The following is an 18,311-nucleotide window of genomic DNA, read 5'->3' as shown; positions in this document are numbered from 1 at the left end:
GACCACCATGAATAGGGATTTTCATCAATATGTAAGAAGATGCCCTAAGTGCCAAATTTACGCTAACTTACAACATGTTCCTCCGTCTCTACTCTACACCTACACTTCACCATGGCCATTCTCTACATGGGGAATTTATATTATCGGTAAAATCACTCCTCCTGGGATAGGAGGTCATGACTACGTCTTAGTAGCAATTGATTACTTCACAAAGTGGGTTGAAGCACAATCATATGCTAAACTCGCTGCGAAACATGTAGCACTCTTTATCGAAAGGAATATTATTTGTCGATACGGAGTCCCACATGAGATGATAAGTGACAATGGAACTCACTTTCAAGCTGAATCTGAAGAATTGTTACAAAAATACGGTATTCAACACCATCATTTTTCCCCCTATACATCTCAAGCAAATGGAGCAGTTGAGGCAGCTAATAAAAACCTAAAGACTATTATCGAGAAAATGACATAAAATTACAAGGATCGGCCTGACAAACTCCATTTTGCACTTTGGGGTTATCGCACGTCAATTCGCACATCAACATGAAATACGCCATTCTCCTTGGTTTATGGAATGGATGTCGTACAACCTGTAGAGCTAGAGATACCGTCTCTACGCATTGCGTTAGAAAGTAAACTCGATGAAGTCGAATGGACTAGAGCAAGATACGAAGAGCTAATCCTACTCGATGAAAGGCGACTAGAAGCTCTACATCATACCCAATGTTATCAAACCCATATGGCTAGCCACTTTAATAAGAAGGTCAAAACAAGAAACATCAAGGTAGGAGACTTGGTGTTAAAAGCATTAAGGAAAAACGTTTTGGACCCAAGAGGCAAATTTAGGCCTAATTAGTCCGGACCATATATCGTCAAAACCATCCTATCAGGAGGAGCAGCAAAACTAACTGACATGGATGGCAATGAGTTCTCAAACATGACGAACCTCGACCAACTTAAAAAGTACTACCCATAATTACTTGAGTAGGACACTCAAGAGAGCTACGTTTGGCCTGATTCCTTAAGAGAGGATACGTAGGCAACCCTTTACAGGGTGCGGCCACTTTAAATTTTGCAAACCTCGCGTCTCAGAAATAACAAGAAATCCGACGGAATAGTAGCACCACGGAAAGAGGTCTGTCGCAGGCCTACAGACTGCAGCGCAAAGCGACAAAGCCTTTCGCTCGGCGACAGACATCAAATCCTGGCGAAAGAAGCAAAACAGCGGCACCGTTTTTCTGGGAATATCTAGGAAAATTTCGGTGTTTTCTCGAAAACTTTTCGACTTCCGTACTCGATAAAATTTCTGGAAAATAAAATAATCAAACTTGTTTTTCATTGCTTTAATAAATTAAATTTAAAAGTTGATTTAATTAAAAATGTTGAAATTTCATTAATAAAATAAAGCAAAAATTACATTATTGATGGAATTCAAATAAAATCATAAAATTGAATTTAAATTTAAAATAGTCTAATAAATTGGAAGTTCGGTAATGCTTCAATCTTTCTTCTCTTTCTTTGACCTTTTCCAATTTTTATCTGCCTCCTCTTCATCGTCCATGGCTTTAGCTAGTAGGCATCCTTTAGAGGACCTACATTCAATTTTAGAGTATATAGTTTCTCTTTTAGCTAGGACTCCATGTTTCCTTTCTACCCAAACCTTCTTTTCTGAAGTGTCAGCTTTTCTTTTCCCTTTATCCTTTGTAGTACTTTTCTTCTTAGGCATCACAGGTGTTTTAAACTCAATTTTCTCACCCAAACGTTCCTTCACAGGAATCACTTTGTCACCTAGACGGTTCTTCACATTGGTTCTACTCTGATCTTTCTTCATGTCCTTGGTAGGCTTATTAAGAAGCAATCTTTTCACATCATTGGGCAAGAAAGGAGGAACCTTTTGGGTAATCACTTCCCATAAAGGCCTAGCACTCCAATATGTGTCAAATCTCTCTACTTCTTGTGAGACAAGGAATTCATAGGGACGACGGAGATCCCCGGAAGGGATTATTTGAAGTAGACCGTGCTGCCTTTTTACCGTGCAAGGATAATAAAAAGTCATCTTGGTTAAGCTTGGAAGACGTCAGAAGGGTTGCTTGTTGACACCAACCGTCTTCTCTATTTTCCACCATGGGACGACCCACTTGATAGCAAAGTTGCAAGAAGCAAAGACTTTATTCTACTCATGACGCCCAATCTTAGAGAAGCGTTTCTTTCGCCTCACAAAATAATTTGGAGTATATTTTTCAATATTGTCAGGAGGACTAATTAATTCTAGTCCCTCCATTAGCCATATCTGCAAAAAATTCAATGCAAAAAAAAAAAAAAAAAAAAAAAAAAAAAAAAAAAAAAAAAAATTAATATTACTATACAAAAATATGTTTTTAATTTCTGTAATTAAAAATATTATTTTCCTGCCTGTAATAAAACTGGAGAGCCCCGAAAAGGTGCTTTTGGATTCTTCTTTAATTCATCAAGACTAAGAATAGTCTCTCCAATAATTAATGGCATTGGGTTTCTTCCAGATTCAATTTGCTCCAAAACAATTAAAATATAATTGCTTGACCCTCACTAGTTCTACCACTAGTGAGAAGATACTGGTTAAGCATGCAAAAGAGAAAAGCCCTTCTTCTATAAACATGAAAAGATTCAGAATAAGGTCTATCAAAATAGTGGCGTGCAAATTCTTTTAGATTGACTACACTACCATCTACGATATTGGTTAGATCTCTGTCTCTTAAATTAAAGAAGCGCTCAAAATCTTTATAATAATATTCATTTATTCTAGGGATTACCGCAAGATCTAATGAAGGGAAGCCTAGGATGGCACCAAATTCTTCCGGTAAAGGGCTAATTTCATCACACCCTAGTCTAAAGCAATGTGTATCTGTGTCCCAATATGTTAAGGCGGTATGAATAAAATCCATGTCAAGATCTACCCCCTTAATACCATAAATACCTCCCATGTGAAAAAAGTCGATTTCCTTTCTCTCTTTAGCAGTTAAAGAACGACACCACTCACGAATGAAATTGACTAAAGCCATGATTATTTGTTGAGAAACTAAGATTATAATTAATCTGTTCGAATTATACAGAAAATCGGCGGATTAGGGGGGCTATTTATTTACAAAATCGATGCAGTTTGACTCCAGAAAGGATTCGGAGGCAGCGCACTGCAGCGCCGAACGACAAACCTGTCGCCTAGCGACAGCGGCAGCGTTGGGCGACAGCAAAAAAACACGTGACGACACGCAGCGCTGCAGCGCTTCCTCGACGTGCTATACAAACCGCGTTTTTCTGGCTATGATTTGAATTTGTACGATGACTTTACAATTTCGGCCTTTGTTCAAATACCCATACATATTAATAAATATATTTTCTTTTCTCTTTGGATTTATTCTAGCTTAATCAAATTTAGGCTTATTTCAAGTCCGATTTATTTTTCATTTTTTCTTTTAGGGGAGAAAGTCGGATACCCTCCAATAGTAATAAAATGACGGAAATTTTTGCGCAAAATTAATCATAAATTTTTGCACACACACATACGCACATAAAAATGAAAAATAAATGCAAAGATAATACAATCATAATAAATAATAATCTGTATATACAAAATTTGTCTAACAAATATAGCTAATAAACGAGTCAGTCAGGCAAAGTCCTATAAAAGTCAAAATAAATAAACACAGGTACAACTACAGCGCTGGAGGACGCAGATGATGAGGAATGTTCATCATATCAAAGAACTGTGCAGATCGAGGAGTATGCTCCCCACCAGCTCCGGTCTCGCCAGGAGTAGGGAAACTCGACTCAAGACCGGTCCACCTAAGATCGCCCTGGTGATGAATCAGCAAAGGTTGGGTGAGGCTGCGGAGGCTGCTGCGACGACAAGCCGATCTCGTACGTCCCACCACCTTCTAGAGCCGATGTCGCCTCTCCTTGGCCCATTGGCCCAGCCTATGCACCCTCAGAAGAAGAACCCGAGCCCTCCACTGCTTCGGTCCGGGCAGCATCAGATCGGCCGCCCCGACCACCAGAAGTAGTGCGGCGACGCCTCGAGCTAGACCTAGCCGGCTCTCTGCGAGCCTTAGGTCTCATCCGAGTACCGGAAGGAATAGGTTGTCCCTGCAAAAAAGAAATCAAGTCAGATGCAAAGAAAATATAAATATAAACAAAGCAGAAATAAAGAGCAAAAGCTACCTCCCGAGCAGTGTCGTCACGACGACAGGAAGCCACGTCCCTCATTCGCACTAGTTGGCTCCGAAAAGCGTCTATACACCTCGCCATCGCCGTAACCACCTCGCGTGAGAAATATTAAAGAAATAAAATCAATAACAAAACAAGACATATATAAAACAAATAGCAGGTAAGCAACTCACCCGAGTCTAGTGACGAGGGATAGATCGCTCAATGAAACGCTGATCCTCGGGAGCCGGAGGGATCATCTCCCCAATAGGCCCGTATGTCCCCTAATAGTGGATGGACATACGAGGGGGAACGAACTCAGTAGGCTTGGTCTGCCAAAAAAGCAAACCAAAGTGAATAAAATACCACTTGGGGGCTACTTGGCAAAGAGACAAAAGACAAAAATCATACCGCCGCCTCCTCAAACAAAACAGGAGCCGGAGCTAACAACACAGCAAATCTTCCTCATAGCATCGCCCCGAGCTAGCATATGATCGCCAAGGGGTACCAGCAGGTGACCTCTCCGAAAAATTAAGTAGCATCGCGTCATGGAACATGTGGCGAGGCGGAGAAACAAGGACGACGAAAATCTCCGAGGAGTGCTGAATAGCAACCCTCTCTCCTAGGTACACCGCCGCCTCATACGTCCCCTGAAAGTAGCGACGCTCAGCAGTATACTGCGCGGCCAGCGCAGGAATAACCAGACCGTCCCATGGCCGGTATAATACCTCAGGTTCCTGCAAAGAATGTCTATAAGATGAAGCTCTGCTAAAAGCAATACAAATATGTCAACTATTCAAAAAGAACATACCGAAAGGATCAATTCTCGGACATGGGCAGTAGTCGCCTGGTTACTGAAGCGACCTCCCCAACAGGCGCCAACAGGGAGCTCGCGTGGAGATGGTCTCGCCGGCGCAAGCGAAGGAAAGTACTCATAGAACCAGATCTACGAAGATAAAGAGAAAATCAGCAGATGCTAATGAGAATTTAGAGCTAAACTTTTAAAGAGATAAAGTGTACCTCTACCACTCTCCAGAAGCTACAGAGAGCGATGTTTCCTGTGTAAGACCGGTGTCGACAGGAGTCTCGCAATCCCCGCAAAAAGTCAGCATAGGCCAAGCTGGCCCAATCGTAAGTCCCGATCAGCTGAAGATCGCGAAGAGCAGGAAGGTAATAAAGCAGCACCCGACTACCCTTGTTAGGAGAAAAGGTCCCCTGACAGCAAAATAAGTGCAAAGATGCGCAGCCGCTGCTCTCGGGTGGTCGCATCGTCCTCAAAAGCCATTACCAGAGTCGACCGACGAATACACCTGGAGCTAAATCGTGAGGGCTCCACCTCAGCACGGGCCCGAACAGCGATCGGACCCAACAGCTCCTCGACCACAGGAGATAAAACACTAATAGAGCTGTCGAACGGCAGCGCAGTCGAGCAAAACTCCAGCCCCGAGATGAAACTGAAGTCGGCTGCGGTGACAGTCATCTCACCCCAAGGAAAGTGAAAAGTGTTAGTGGTATCCCAAAAGAACTCCACCAAAGCGCGAACCACGTGGTGGCTCGCATCGAACGAGTACATGGCCTGCGTAGCCCGAAATAGGGCAGTCAGCCTACAAGACTCCCAGAGCAGTCGCAATTCTTAATTGCGGAAATATTTGTCGTACAATGCACCAATGGTCTCGTTGCCAGAGCCGTGGCTACGGGTCCTGCACCAACAATCCCACGACGCACCCTCTCAGAAATATGATGCTCGGGGGAAAAGAACAATGTCCGCTCGTCCCACTCAGGGAAGGGACCGAGAGAGGTGGACGGATCGGCGTCCTCTTGAAAAGGCTCGTGCTCCCGTCGTGTGTCTCGGGACCGAGAACTAGAACCGCGTTGTCTAGCCATACTATACTATGCAAAATTGACAAAAATTAAGGCTCTATAGTGTCTAAGGTTCGCCTAGCCGCATGATACTATATTAAAAAAAAAAAAAAAAAAAAAAAAAAAAAAAAAAGAGTACGTAGTACTAAAACGGAGCACAATTTCAATTCAAGCATATATGGAATTTTTCAAGCAATCAAACAATTTCTTGCAATATTATGATAATTATTGTGACAAATTGGACAAGAATTGCTAGCAAAAAACATCAACAACGAGTCACATTGTTCTCAAGACCTTAAGAGGTTCAACAATAGTGAATCGCTCGTTTCTTCACCAAATTGAGCCAAACAAGTCTCAAAATACTCCTAAGGCAATATACAAACATAATCAAGAAATTTCATAGCATAAAATTTGACAAATAAAGCAAATTGAGCAATGTAAGTTTCGAATTTTCAAAGAAATTCGTGAATAAAAATGTGCAAAATTCACCAAAAATCAAGTGAGTTTGGAAAAATTTACATGGATCAGCAAACTAGATGAACGAAGCTTCGATTTGCAACAAATTTGGACGAATTTGGTTGAGAAACGAGCAAGAACGGGCAATTCGAAGTTTTTGTGGCGAAACTCGAATGAAAAAATGCAGTAGCAGCGAAATGAGGAAGAAAGGGGATTTATTCAGAAATCCCGACAGCAGCGTCGCACGAAAACTCTGTCGCCGCGTGACAGAGTGCAGCGCCGAGCGACACAAAGAAAATGCGGAGACAGAGACTTCGTAGTGGCGACAGAACGCTAGGTCTCTCAGAACGATTATTTCAACCTCATACAGCAGTTTGGGTTCCTTGGTTCGCCAGTTAGCCCCTATAAGAATTTTGATAAGATTAAGTAATCGGCTTGATTACAATCACAATAGGTGATCGACCTGATGAAAGATCGTCTCACTTAGCTTAAAGCGCCTAAACATTGGCTCACAGCAAAGGCACCGACATAATGGTTCATAAATAGCAAAGGCACCGACAAACTGGTTCACAAGCAAGCAAAAGCGCCGACACAGTGGTATAGAAAAAACAAGTTCAGGCAAACTTTAAAGGATCAACAAGCGTTGGTCTTCGGTGATGTTCTTCGGAGTATTATCGCAGCAAAAGAGGATGACTTTAGGCGAAGGCATCTTCGACAGCGTTCCCTAGCTTGTGGAGGGTTGTCACAAACAACTGGAGGTGATTTCAGGCGAAGTTATCTTTGATCATGTTCCCTGGCTTGCAAGGGATGGTCACAAAAGCGGCAGAAGATCGTTTCAAGCGAAGCAGTCTTCGATGGTGTTCTCTAGCTTACAAAAGACTATCACAGCAGAAATTAGAGGCAGTTACAGGCGTAGCGGTCTTCAGGCGATATCCCCTAGCTTGAGGAAGATCGTCAAAAGCAGCAGGATGGCGTTCCCTAGCTTGCGGAAGGTTGTCACAACAACAATGCAACAACACAAATCGGTTACTCCAGAGACGTGTGCTCGACGGTGTAAGATACGCGTTGCTTAACTCTTTTATCTATTTAACTAACGCTAGTTTGCAGTTATCGGCGTTACAAGAGTGATTTAGGATTGCAGAACATTCTGAATCATTCTCCGTCCCAATCGCTACTTTGACTTTCGTTTTTGAAACTTGCGTTTCTCCAAACTCAGTCAAAGTGGGGGCTTCTGTAGACACCCAAATGTGTCTCCCCAAAACCAAACCCAGTGATGAATACCTTTCACGTCGAATCATAATCGAGTGAAGTGAAAGTGTGGAAAGTCTAGTGTTGCGGTTAGTTTTTTATTTCTTTTCTTTCTCTCTATTTTCGAAAACCTATTTTATAAAAACAGCCAATCCAGTTTAGTTTGGTCCATGGAAAGGGTCCAATAATAGTGTAGTTGGGTTAGGCTCGAAAAGAGCTTTCCAACGATATATTATAAGCCCAATTCAGATGAATAATGAGGAAGTTATGGCCAAAATACTAAACTGGGCCCGATTTGACTTTTATATGCGGCCTAATGATCTAGGGGAGGGCCCATTATGATTCATAGTTCCTAATGCAATTAGGATTGATTGTAGTCTTCTAGAATTTCTTAGAAGGTTCTTTTGAATCCTAATATAGTTAGCATTGATAATTGAGTTTTATGAGTTTTATTTAGGATAAAAGAAGCGTTTTAAATAAAATTACAGGTTTACCCCTCGTGCGCTCAATTTTATCAAAAATAGGAAAACGTATGAAAAAAAACTGCTTGCAGCGCCGCACCACAGGCTGTCGCCTGGCGACAGGCCTGTCGCGCGACTTTTATTCCTTTTCGAACTCTGATTCTTTTTTATCATATCCGGGCTGTTTTCGTTACAAATAAGGTCCTTGGACTTCCGTTTTTAATCATCAATTCTCATCAACAATCATCATCTCTCTCTTTCTCTCTCTAAACTTTTCACAAACAAAATTCCGCATTCACAAGATCTAGACACACCTAGCCAAGTTCGAAGTTGCCTTCGCCCTAGACGTGAAAGGTTATAATTTCTGAGGGTTTAGTCCCTAATCTCTATTTCCATTATTTAATTTAATTGTTTGATTTTATATTTTCCTTGAAGTTACTAACGTGTGTATTTTGTTATTAGAAAGAGGTACGAGGCATCCAAGTAAGTGCTTTAATTGTTTAATTGATATTTTGATATAGAAATCATGTTAAGATTGTTTTATTGCTTCCTAGTATCATGTTTAGGGTGATTTTCTTATATCAATTATGATTTCTAGGGTGCTTCCTATGCTTTCTAATATCATATCAATATCATGTTAGTATCATATTAGGGCTAAAGCTTTGATTTTTATTGTTTAGTGACATGCTAGGGTTTGTTATTAATCTTGTTAGTATCATGCCTAGGATCTTGCTATTATTATGCTTTAGCGTTAATTATAATTGTTATTACAATTATAATTATGATGATTTATTATTATTTTTATTGTTATTATGTTACTATTGTTATTGCTTGATCACCCCTTTTATGCATGTTTAAAGGAAATTTGTATTTGTAATCACGCTTAATATGATAATTAATAATCTTGTTTAGGGCTAATATGATTATAATTCAAGTGATCGCCAATAATAGTTTTGTTTGTGCATTAATATTCAACCAACATAGATAAACAGGTTTAGGGTTAACCTATTGATTGCATGTTAGTCAGAAAGCGCACATGAATACGAGAAGAATAAAGTAGAGGTCTATTTTATAGGGCAGGTTCAATCTCTTTTAGGTTTGATTTGTACCTTCATCCCCGAACTTCCAGTCATGGTTCCAGACCTATTGGAGTTAACGATCTTCTGGATCGTTAAGGGTTGTAACCTTCACCCTGTGGACGGTTTACAAGTTCCTAAAACTTGTTGGCGACTCTTTTGCTCTATCTTCCTTCCCTTTGGACGCCACCATGCTTAAGTGTATGATCACAGTGGGGCTCAACTGTGGGATGGCTTGAAATATTCCCTACAGGAAGAAATCTTGTGCTTTCAAAAATCGAGAGCTACTGCAATATGTGATGGTGATAGGAATACACGGCATTTCCATCTTTCAACCATAATCAGAAGGTGAAGGAATAGGATTGAAACGCTCCAAAACTGTGATGAAGAGCGGATTTCGGATCCAGAACAAGTTAAAAAAACTTGTTCTGGATTATTGGAGAAATCTGTTTTCAGAGGAAAATACTACTTCCAATTTGTCAGATATGTTGCTCAATTATTTCCCATGTATTGATGCGGATTCATGGGAGACGCTCACGAGACCCTTCGCACCTATTGAAATTCAGAATGCAATGAAGAGTATGGACCCATATAAGGCGCCAGGTCCCGATGGCTTCCAACCAATCTTTTACCAGAAGTTTTGGGATGTAGTACACCCGAGTCTAAACCGTGCTATCCTTAACATTCTTGAAAGCAAAAGTTTCCCTGATGGCCTCACTGATGCTTTTCTAGTTTTGATTCCAAAGGAGGAAATCCCCAAAAAGCAAACGAATTCCGCCCAATCGGTCTCTGCAATATCACATATAAGATTGTGACAAAGGTTTTGGTCAATCGACTTAAACCTTTAGTTCCCACGCTGGTTTCCCCAACTCAATGTTACTTTGTGCCATGACGACAAATTACTGATAATATCATTATTGTGCAAGAGATGTTGCACACAATGAGAAGAAAGCAAAGAAGAATAGGCTATATGGCAGTCAAAATCGATTTTGAAAAAGCCTACGACGGACTTAGGTGGTCGTTTATCAGAGGTTCTTTGTTGAAGTTAAGGCTGCCTCAGAATATTATTGATTTAATCATGATGTGTATAAGTTCTACGAAGTTGAGGATTCTTTGGAACGGTGAACCAACGGAAGAATTTACTCCTTCAAGGGGGATCCGACAAGGAGACCCCCTTTCTTCCTACATTTATGTAATTTGTATGGAGCGCCTTGCACATCTTATAGACAGAGAGTGCAAAGTGGGATCGGGGAAACCTGTACGGGCTAGCAAGAATGGCCCCCCGATTTCCAACCTTAATTACCTTTGCCAACGATCTAATTTTTTTTTGTGAAGCCTCTCTTGAATAAGCCGAGTTGATGAAGAATTGTCTGGATACATTTTGTCAAGCTTCGGGAAGCAAATAAGTGTCACCAAAAGCCGTGTCTTTTTCTCACAAAATGTAGACTCATACATAAAGGAGAATATTTGTGCAACTCTTGAGATGGACTCTACTGATGACTTTAGGAAATATTTAGGGGTCCCGACGATCAATGGCAGAGTTACGAAGGAGAATTATCAGTTTTTTCTAGACAAAGTAAATAGAAAATTAATGGGATGGAGAGCTAAAACTCTGTCAATGGATGGTCGCGCAACTTTGGTGCAATCCTCTTTGGCTTCGATTCCTTATTATGCGATGCAGAGTACTAGAATTTCGAAGGGAATTTGTGATCAAATTGACAGTAAAGGGGAAGTTTCCTGTGGGACTGAAGAAAGAAAAAGATGCATCTTGTTAATTGGCAAACTGTTACAAAACCTAAGGTGGCTGGAGGATTAGGAATGCGGTCTATGAGACAGGTTAATGCAGCTTTTCTTTGCAAGCTCGGTTAGAGAGTTCTAGCCGAGCCTGAATCTTTATGGTCAAGAGTGATCAGACACAAGTATTGCAAAGGCCGGTGTGACACGGATATGTTTGTTGCAAAGGCGGATTGCTCGAATGCGTGGAAGAGGAACACTGAGAATATTGATGTTCTTAAACAAGGTATCAGCACTGCAGTGGGAAACGAAAAGGAAACTTCATTCTGGATGCACAAGTGGCTACTTATAAACCTCTAATCGAACTAGCAGACCCCATACCTCCCAACACAGCCCTTGAGCAAACTGTCAGTGATGTTGGGATAACACTCAAGGCTGGAAAATTGATCTCTTCGCAGATTACCTTCCAGCTGACATTCTCCTCCAAATTCAGTCTTATGAACTAATTGAAGACGAAGATGCCATTGATAATATTATTGGAGTGGGTCACCTTCTGAAGTTTTTTCTATTAATTCTGCTTTGCAGATTATTAGAAAAGAAGAGGATTTTAATGGAGAAAATCAGAGGGCGTGGAATCATATTTGGAAACTCCAAGCTCCACAACGTGTCAGATTTTTCTTATGGCTAGCCTAGCATGACAAGGTTATGACTAATTCTAACCGATTGCTTCGACATTTAACTCATGACCCAAGATGTTTTATGTGTGATTGCGTGGAAGAAAACATGGCTCATATTCTCCAGGAGCGTCCAGCTGTTAAGGTTGTTTGGGAAAAAATTCGAAGAAATTCGAATAGTCAATGGCTGCAATTACCTCTCAAAAAGTGGCCGGAAGTAAACATTGGTTCAAAAGATGAAGACTGGCAGTTAATTTTTGCCACAACATGTTAGTGGCTTTGGCGGTGGCGCAACGAGAGAAGCTTCAATCGAGATGTGTCAATTCCTTTAGATCAAGAAAGCATTATAATGTCTAAAATTGGAGACATCAAGAGGGCGTTTGAAGCAAATTTTTGGGGTGAAAACAGAAGTAAGCATCGAAGAACAGAGTTTCTTGTGCGGTGGGAATTCCCAAGAGAAGGTTGGGTGAGATTGAATAGTGACGGTGCTTCAAAGGGAAACCCAGGCTTGGCTGGAGCTGGGGGGTGTAATATGAGGCTGCCAAGGAGAATTATTTCAGCTTTATGCGACTAATTATGGAGAATGCTCATGTACCAAAGCTGAACTTATCGGTGTCTTGAGAGGTTTGGCCATAGCTTGGAATGACGGCCATCGAAGTGTCCAAGTTACGGTTGATTCCAGCACAATAGTGCACATGGTGGTGGATCCTACTCCTCCCAACTCTCCTTTTTATCATTTGATCAAAAACTGTAAGTCGCTAATTTCCAGAAGAGATTAAAAAGTCACCATATAACATTGTTATAGAGAAGCTAACAGAGTGGCAGGATGGCTGGCTAATTTTGGAGTGACTTCATCCCAGAAATTGGTGATCTTTGAGGAGGTCCTAGAGGACCTTCGTGCCGTTTTATTGGTGGACCTTGGTGGTGTCACAAGGCCTAGGATGATCCCTGATCCCGCTTAGTCCGAGTGATTAGTATTTGTTGTAGTTGTAGTTTTTCTTTCCTACTTTGATTTTTTCTGTTTTGTTGCTTTTGTTTGTTCATTTTTGTTTCTAGATTCTAGTTTGTTCTTTTCTTTGGGGCTTGCCCCTCGTGATCACCAAAAAAAAAAGGGCTTATTTTGAAAAAAAAAAAAAAGAAAACAAAAAAACACGTGATGGGTTAACATTGGAGTTTAAAGTTATCTAGAATCCGATATCAAGGTCTAGCTTCATAACAAAAGTGCCAGTCCTTTACTTTTGACATAAAAGGTCATTTTTCACAAAATAAAATAAATGAAACATACTATTTCTTATAATGTAAGTCCTGTTTTAAGTTATAACAAATTTTCCAAATAAATGTTGGGTAATTTTAAGGAAATTTTGACATTTGCTATCAACGAAAGAACTTTGTGTCACATTTGCTACCTGTTTAATTTTTTATTTTATTTTGCTACCTCCAAATATTACAACTGATAACTTTTGCTACCACTTAGGATTCTGTAAAGTGGGGCCTACTTTTTATTAAATAATAATTTTATTTAATTAAAAAAAAGAAAAACTTAAAATAAAATAAAAAAATATCCTAGCCACACTACAGCCCGTCAACCACCCCTCCCACCTTCCCCCGTGCCAGCTGTCGGGGCCCAAATGATCTCCCGGCGCTGGCGACCCACCCCCTTTACTTTCCCACTCTACTTGGCCGCCCTACAAAGTTCTTACCTTTTGAAATTGGGGCTTTTCAATGCACTAGGTTTTCGATTAGATGCGAAATTGGTAGCGATGGTGGTGTTGCGGGTAGTAATTGATTGTGTGTGGTGAGTAAATGAATTGATGGTGGTGTCGATTGCTGCGTGCGGTGCCTAAGGTGGGTTGTGACGGTTGATGTTCATTGCTGCTGGAAGCGGGGGCGTAGCGGCTGATTTATTGCAGGTTGTTATGGGGGTCTGCGAATTGGTGGGCTGCAATTGTAAGGTGCGACTGGTGGCATTGTTGTGCAGCTCAGTGGTTACGCCACTCGATGGCTGCTGATTATTATTAGTGTTTGTGCAGGTGGTTTGGTGAATGCTTGGTGCGTTGAGGGGTGAAGGTGTTGTTGTGATTGGTGTGTGAAGGTGGAGTTTGGGTGCCGGCAGCCAGCACGAGGATGGGGAGGGGGGCTGGCAGTAAGGGTAGTTGGAAGGTGGTTGGAAGGAGGGTAGCAGGCAGTAAAAGTGGTTGGACGGTAATTGTGCCCCACTAACAGCAACATTGACAGAAACCGTTATCTGGTAGTGAAATATATATTTTTGGGATTTGGGTGGTAGTAAAGTGAAAACAAATATTAAACAGGTAGCAAATGTGACACAAGATTTTTTCCCTAGTTGCAAATGTCAAATTTTCCTAAGTTTAAATTTATTACTTTGCTCACAAAAACATCCCAAGTACTTATTCTGTCCATTTTTGGACTTGTAAAGTCTGAAAAAGGTTCGAGAATTACAAACTTTGAAGATACAAATGTTTCTTCCAAAAGGTTTAACACCGATTTTTTATTAGCTTATAAACTGCGTAAGTTCATGTTCACTTCACCTTAAAAAAATGATATTCGGTAAAAATAAGTCCGGTTCAATAAATATTTTTTCAGTCAGTAAAAATCAGTATGTAACAGTAAAGAAGAAATACAATAGAGAATCAATAAAAATAATTTTAGTTCAACAAAAACAGTTTTAGTTAAGTAGAATTACTAATTTCAATTTTGTAAAAATAACTTCATTTAAATAAAAATATGGTGAAGTGAACAGGGTTTTACATAGACATAGTCATAAGTCGAAAACGAGATAATATGAAATTTTATTCTATTAGTTTAAAAGTGAAAAAATATAATATGAAATTTGTTCTATTAGTTAAAAGAGAAAAAAACAATTAGTATTTAAACTCTCACTAGATCATCTATTGAGTACAATTTTACGTCTATATTGTTGTAGACACCAAATTGTGTCTCCCTAAAACCAAACCCAGGGATGAGTACTTTTCACGTCATTTGATTATAGAACGAGGCGAGATGTGGAAGAGTCTCGTGATGTCTCCGTTTTAATAAAAATATTTCTTTCTGTTTTCTAAAATATGCCTTTTCGTACCTTATTTATGAAAATGTCCAATCCAATTTAATTTGGTCCATAATTTGGGTCCAATAATAGTATAGTTGGATGGGGCTCGGAAAGAGCTTCCGACGATATATTATAAGCCAATTCCGATGAATTGTGAGGAAGTTATGGCCTAAATATTAAATTGGATATTAAATGAGTTTTATGGGTGACCCAATGATTAAGTGGAGGGTCCATTTAATATCATTCCTAAAGTCATTAGGAATTATTTTAATTTTCTAGAATAATCTAGAAGGTTATTTTAACTTCTAAAGAGATTGGAATTAATAATTATATTTTTAGAAAAGGTAAAGAATTTTAGTTGGAATAAAACAAGTGTTTTAAATGGACTCTAAATATCGAGTTATATTCGATAAAGGATTCAGTATGGCCAAAAGTTATCCAGCAGCACCATTGCGTCGCAATGGTCCTGTCGCGCCGCGATGAAGCCATCGTGTTGCGATGGTCTTGTCGCACCGCGATGGCGCAGTTTTACTTCGATTAGAATTCGATCTTCTTTGATCGTTTTTGGATGTTTTTCTCTATGAATAAGGTCGTATTTCCCTGTTTTCAATCATCAACAATCATCTATTCTCTTCTCTCTCAAAGCTAGAAGCTTATTCTTTCTCTCTTGATTTCTAAGCCTCCCTTTTTCAAACACCATTCGTCCATCACGAGACTTAGACGCACCTAACCAAGCTCGAATTTGCCTTCGCCCTAGACGTGAAAGGTTGATAATTTCTGAGGGTTTGGTCCCAAATCCCTATTTCAATTAATTGTTTGATTTAATACTTTTATTGAAGTCATTAACGTGTGTATTGTTTTGATAAAAAGAGATACGAGGCAACAAAGTGAGTAATTTCAATTGCTCTATTTCTTTAGAAATCATGCTTAGATTATTTTAATTCCTAATATCATGTTAGGATGTCTTTATGATTCCTGGTATCATGTTTAGGGTAATAACTAATATTTCTAATATCATGTATGTTTCTAGTGTCATGTTTAGGTTGCTTCCTATTTCTTCAATCATGTTAGCATCATGTAAGGGCTAAAGCTTTGATCTTTATTGCTTAGTGATATGCTAGGATTTATTATTAATCATGTTAGTATCATGCCTAGGATCTTGCTAATATTATTATGCTTTATTGAGATTATTATGATGATGATGATTTGTTGTATCAATATTATTATGTTACTTGTTATTGTTATTGCTTGATCACGCCCTGTCTTGCAGGTTTAAAGGGAATTTGTACTTGAAATCACGCTTAAATAATTAAAAATTTTATTTAGGCTAATGTGATTTTAATTCAAGTGATCGCCAATAATAGATTTATTTGTGCATTAATATTCAACCAAAATAGATTAAACAGGTTTTGGATTAATATATTGATTGTATGTTAGTCAGAAAGCGCACATGAATATGAGAAGAATGAAGTAGAGGCCTATTTAGGGCAGGTTCAATATCTTTTAGGTTGGATTTGTACCTTCATCCCCGAATATCCAGTCATGGTTCAGGACCACTATGGAGTTAGCAAAATCTAGGATCGTGAAGTGATATAACCTTCATCCTGTAAACAGTTTACAAGTTCCTAAAACTTGTTGGCGACTCTTTTGCTCTAGCTTCCTTCCCTTTGGATGCCACCATACTTAAGTGTATGATAATAGTGGGGCTCAAGTGTGGGATACTTGAAATATTCCCTACAATTGTCAACTGTGGTGTATTGGCCTTCTTGCCGGCTATCTCTTATATGAATCACGATCGCCAAAAAATCCTAACTTATTACATGTTTCAATATAGATACATGTAGTTTTTAGTCACTTTTAAATCTTAATTCGTTGGCTTAAACTACAAAACCAAATAGTCAAATAACTGAATCAAACTAGATTTTGAACAAAAATAGGTTAAAATTTGAGAGAAAACACTTCGTACAACATATTTTGTTCTAAATTTTATCACTATGTATATCATTATATCTGCTACCGAGAGAAATATGAACTATTACTCAAGGGTGGCTACTAACCGATTTTTCAAGTTTTGCTCCAAAACCGTCAACTTGATATGGTAAGTTGACATATAAGGATACCTTGTAAATATCATTTTATATATGAAAAATCGAAATAAATCTCTTGAGTTATCTCTAGTTGATTTTTGATTGAACTACTCTCAAAATTACAAATAATTTAAAAAAAAAAAAAAAAAAAAAAAAAAAAAAAAAAAAAAAAAACATCCATTAACAACCTTAGTAGTACTAAAGTATAAATTACTATACTTTGTATTTTGTTAATTAATAAGATATGAAATTGCAAAATGAAACCACAATTATTTAGCAAAATTGTTATGTAAGTATAAGTCAAATTGTTGCATTTAAAAATAGAAACGGGAGGAGTGGGTGTGTAAATTAAAGGATCTCAAATATAACTCTCACAAGATACTGAAATTAACGAAATACTGAAATTATACTAATTAAGAAAAGAGCATTGTATAAAGGAATAGAAGACTCGTATATTGTGGATGATAGATTGTATTGTAAAGCTTCTTAAGCCGTGTATGAAATGCATAACGACTCTATCAATTTATAGTTGCTTGATGTTGGCGGAATAAGTCTTCTAGCATTATGATGACTGTTCTAGCTAGCTTATTATTCTTTAGCTATCTTGATATTTTGTTTGTTGTAATTGTCATATACTTCTTCCATTTGTGTCATTTTCTCCAGCCTTAAATTATAAAATGGGTTGGGAATGCATGATGTTTTTAATATTCTTTGATAATCATGATTAACCTCCAATCTACCACTCAACTGAAGATAGCTCTAGAATGTTCTAGGTAACACCCGACTCATTTTCATCGGACTGAAAAGAGCATCCGAGAATTTATTTTACTTAATAAATATTTACTTCTACATTCGGTGTCTCGTTTTTACAATATACTTAATTGGTTTATCGTGTTTTTAGTATATTAGGACTATTAAGATTAAAAATGAATAAAACATAATATTCTCTCAAAAACCATGACCTTTAAGTTTTATCTTGTTACTTTAATAATTTTGTCATTTTAATACAACCACCATAAACAAATATATTCAAATTTTACTTTTATTATGCATCAAATTGGTATCATAGTTAGCAAAATTGACTCTCTTATTCACGATCCAAATAGAAGCCGGAATTAAACATGATCAAAAGCGGAATCATTTTGCTTTGATAATCTCATTCGTTCCAAAAGCTATTAAGATGGTTCATTTTTTAAAAAATGGATTTTTTTTTGTCGTCTTTATTTTATGTGGAAACTTTTTTACTTTTTCAAAATCGCATTCTATTAAAGAAGGCATGTTTTTGTAAGTGCTATGTGTTTGCATAAATCTTAGTGCCTGAAACTTTCGAGTTATTGCGAGTTCGTTGTATATATACTTGGACTTATATATATAATGATTCTTTTTGCATAACACTCCCCAAACGTTGAAGTTTGTCTCTTTACAAGTACGTTTCGTTCATATCAAAAGAGGAATAAGACATAAGACTTTAA

General features: G+C 38.5%; 1 protein-coding gene across 1 annotated transcript; it reads left to right on the top strand.

Annotated features, from left to right (window-relative positions):
- Positions 1-10,220: 10,220 nt before the first annotated feature.
- Positions 10,221-12,262, top strand: LOC145588880 (uncharacterized). Its single transcript, XM_081645473.1, has 6 exons — positions 10,221-10,513; positions 10,631-11,080; positions 11,194-11,300; positions 11,449-11,555; positions 11,600-11,680; positions 11,963-12,262. The coding sequence occupies exons 1-6, from the start codon at positions 10,221-10,223 to the stop codon at positions 12,260-12,262; spliced, it is 1,338 nt and encodes a 445-aa protein (XP_081501599.1).
- Positions 12,263-18,311: the final 6,049 nt, after the last annotated feature.

This window comes from Chenopodium album, chromosome 17, assembly GCF_948465745.1.
Source record: "Chenopodium album chromosome 17, dcCheAlbu1.1, whole genome shotgun sequence".
In the NCBI taxonomy this organism is placed as follows: Eukaryota; Viridiplantae; Streptophyta; class Magnoliopsida; order Caryophyllales; family Amaranthaceae; genus Chenopodium; species Chenopodium album.
The sequence above is the reverse complement of the archived record's forward strand: the minus strand, read 5'-3'. Positions and strand labels throughout refer to the sequence as shown.

Bases quoted from the DNA above. Each gene is read 5' to 3' on its own strand.
- LOC145588880 (XM_081645473.1), top strand. From the start codon at position 10,221: ATGAGAAGAAAGCAAAGAAGAATAGGCTATATGGCAGTCAAAATCGAT. The intron at 11,081-11,193 runs GTGGCTGGAGGA...AAGAGTGATCAG, and splicing joins AAACTGTTACAAAACCTAAG to ACACAAGTATTGCAAAGGCC. The intron at 11,556-11,599 runs GTGGGTCACCTT...TCTGCTTTGCAG, and splicing joins CCATTGATAATATTATTGGA to ATTATTAGAAAAGAAGAGGA.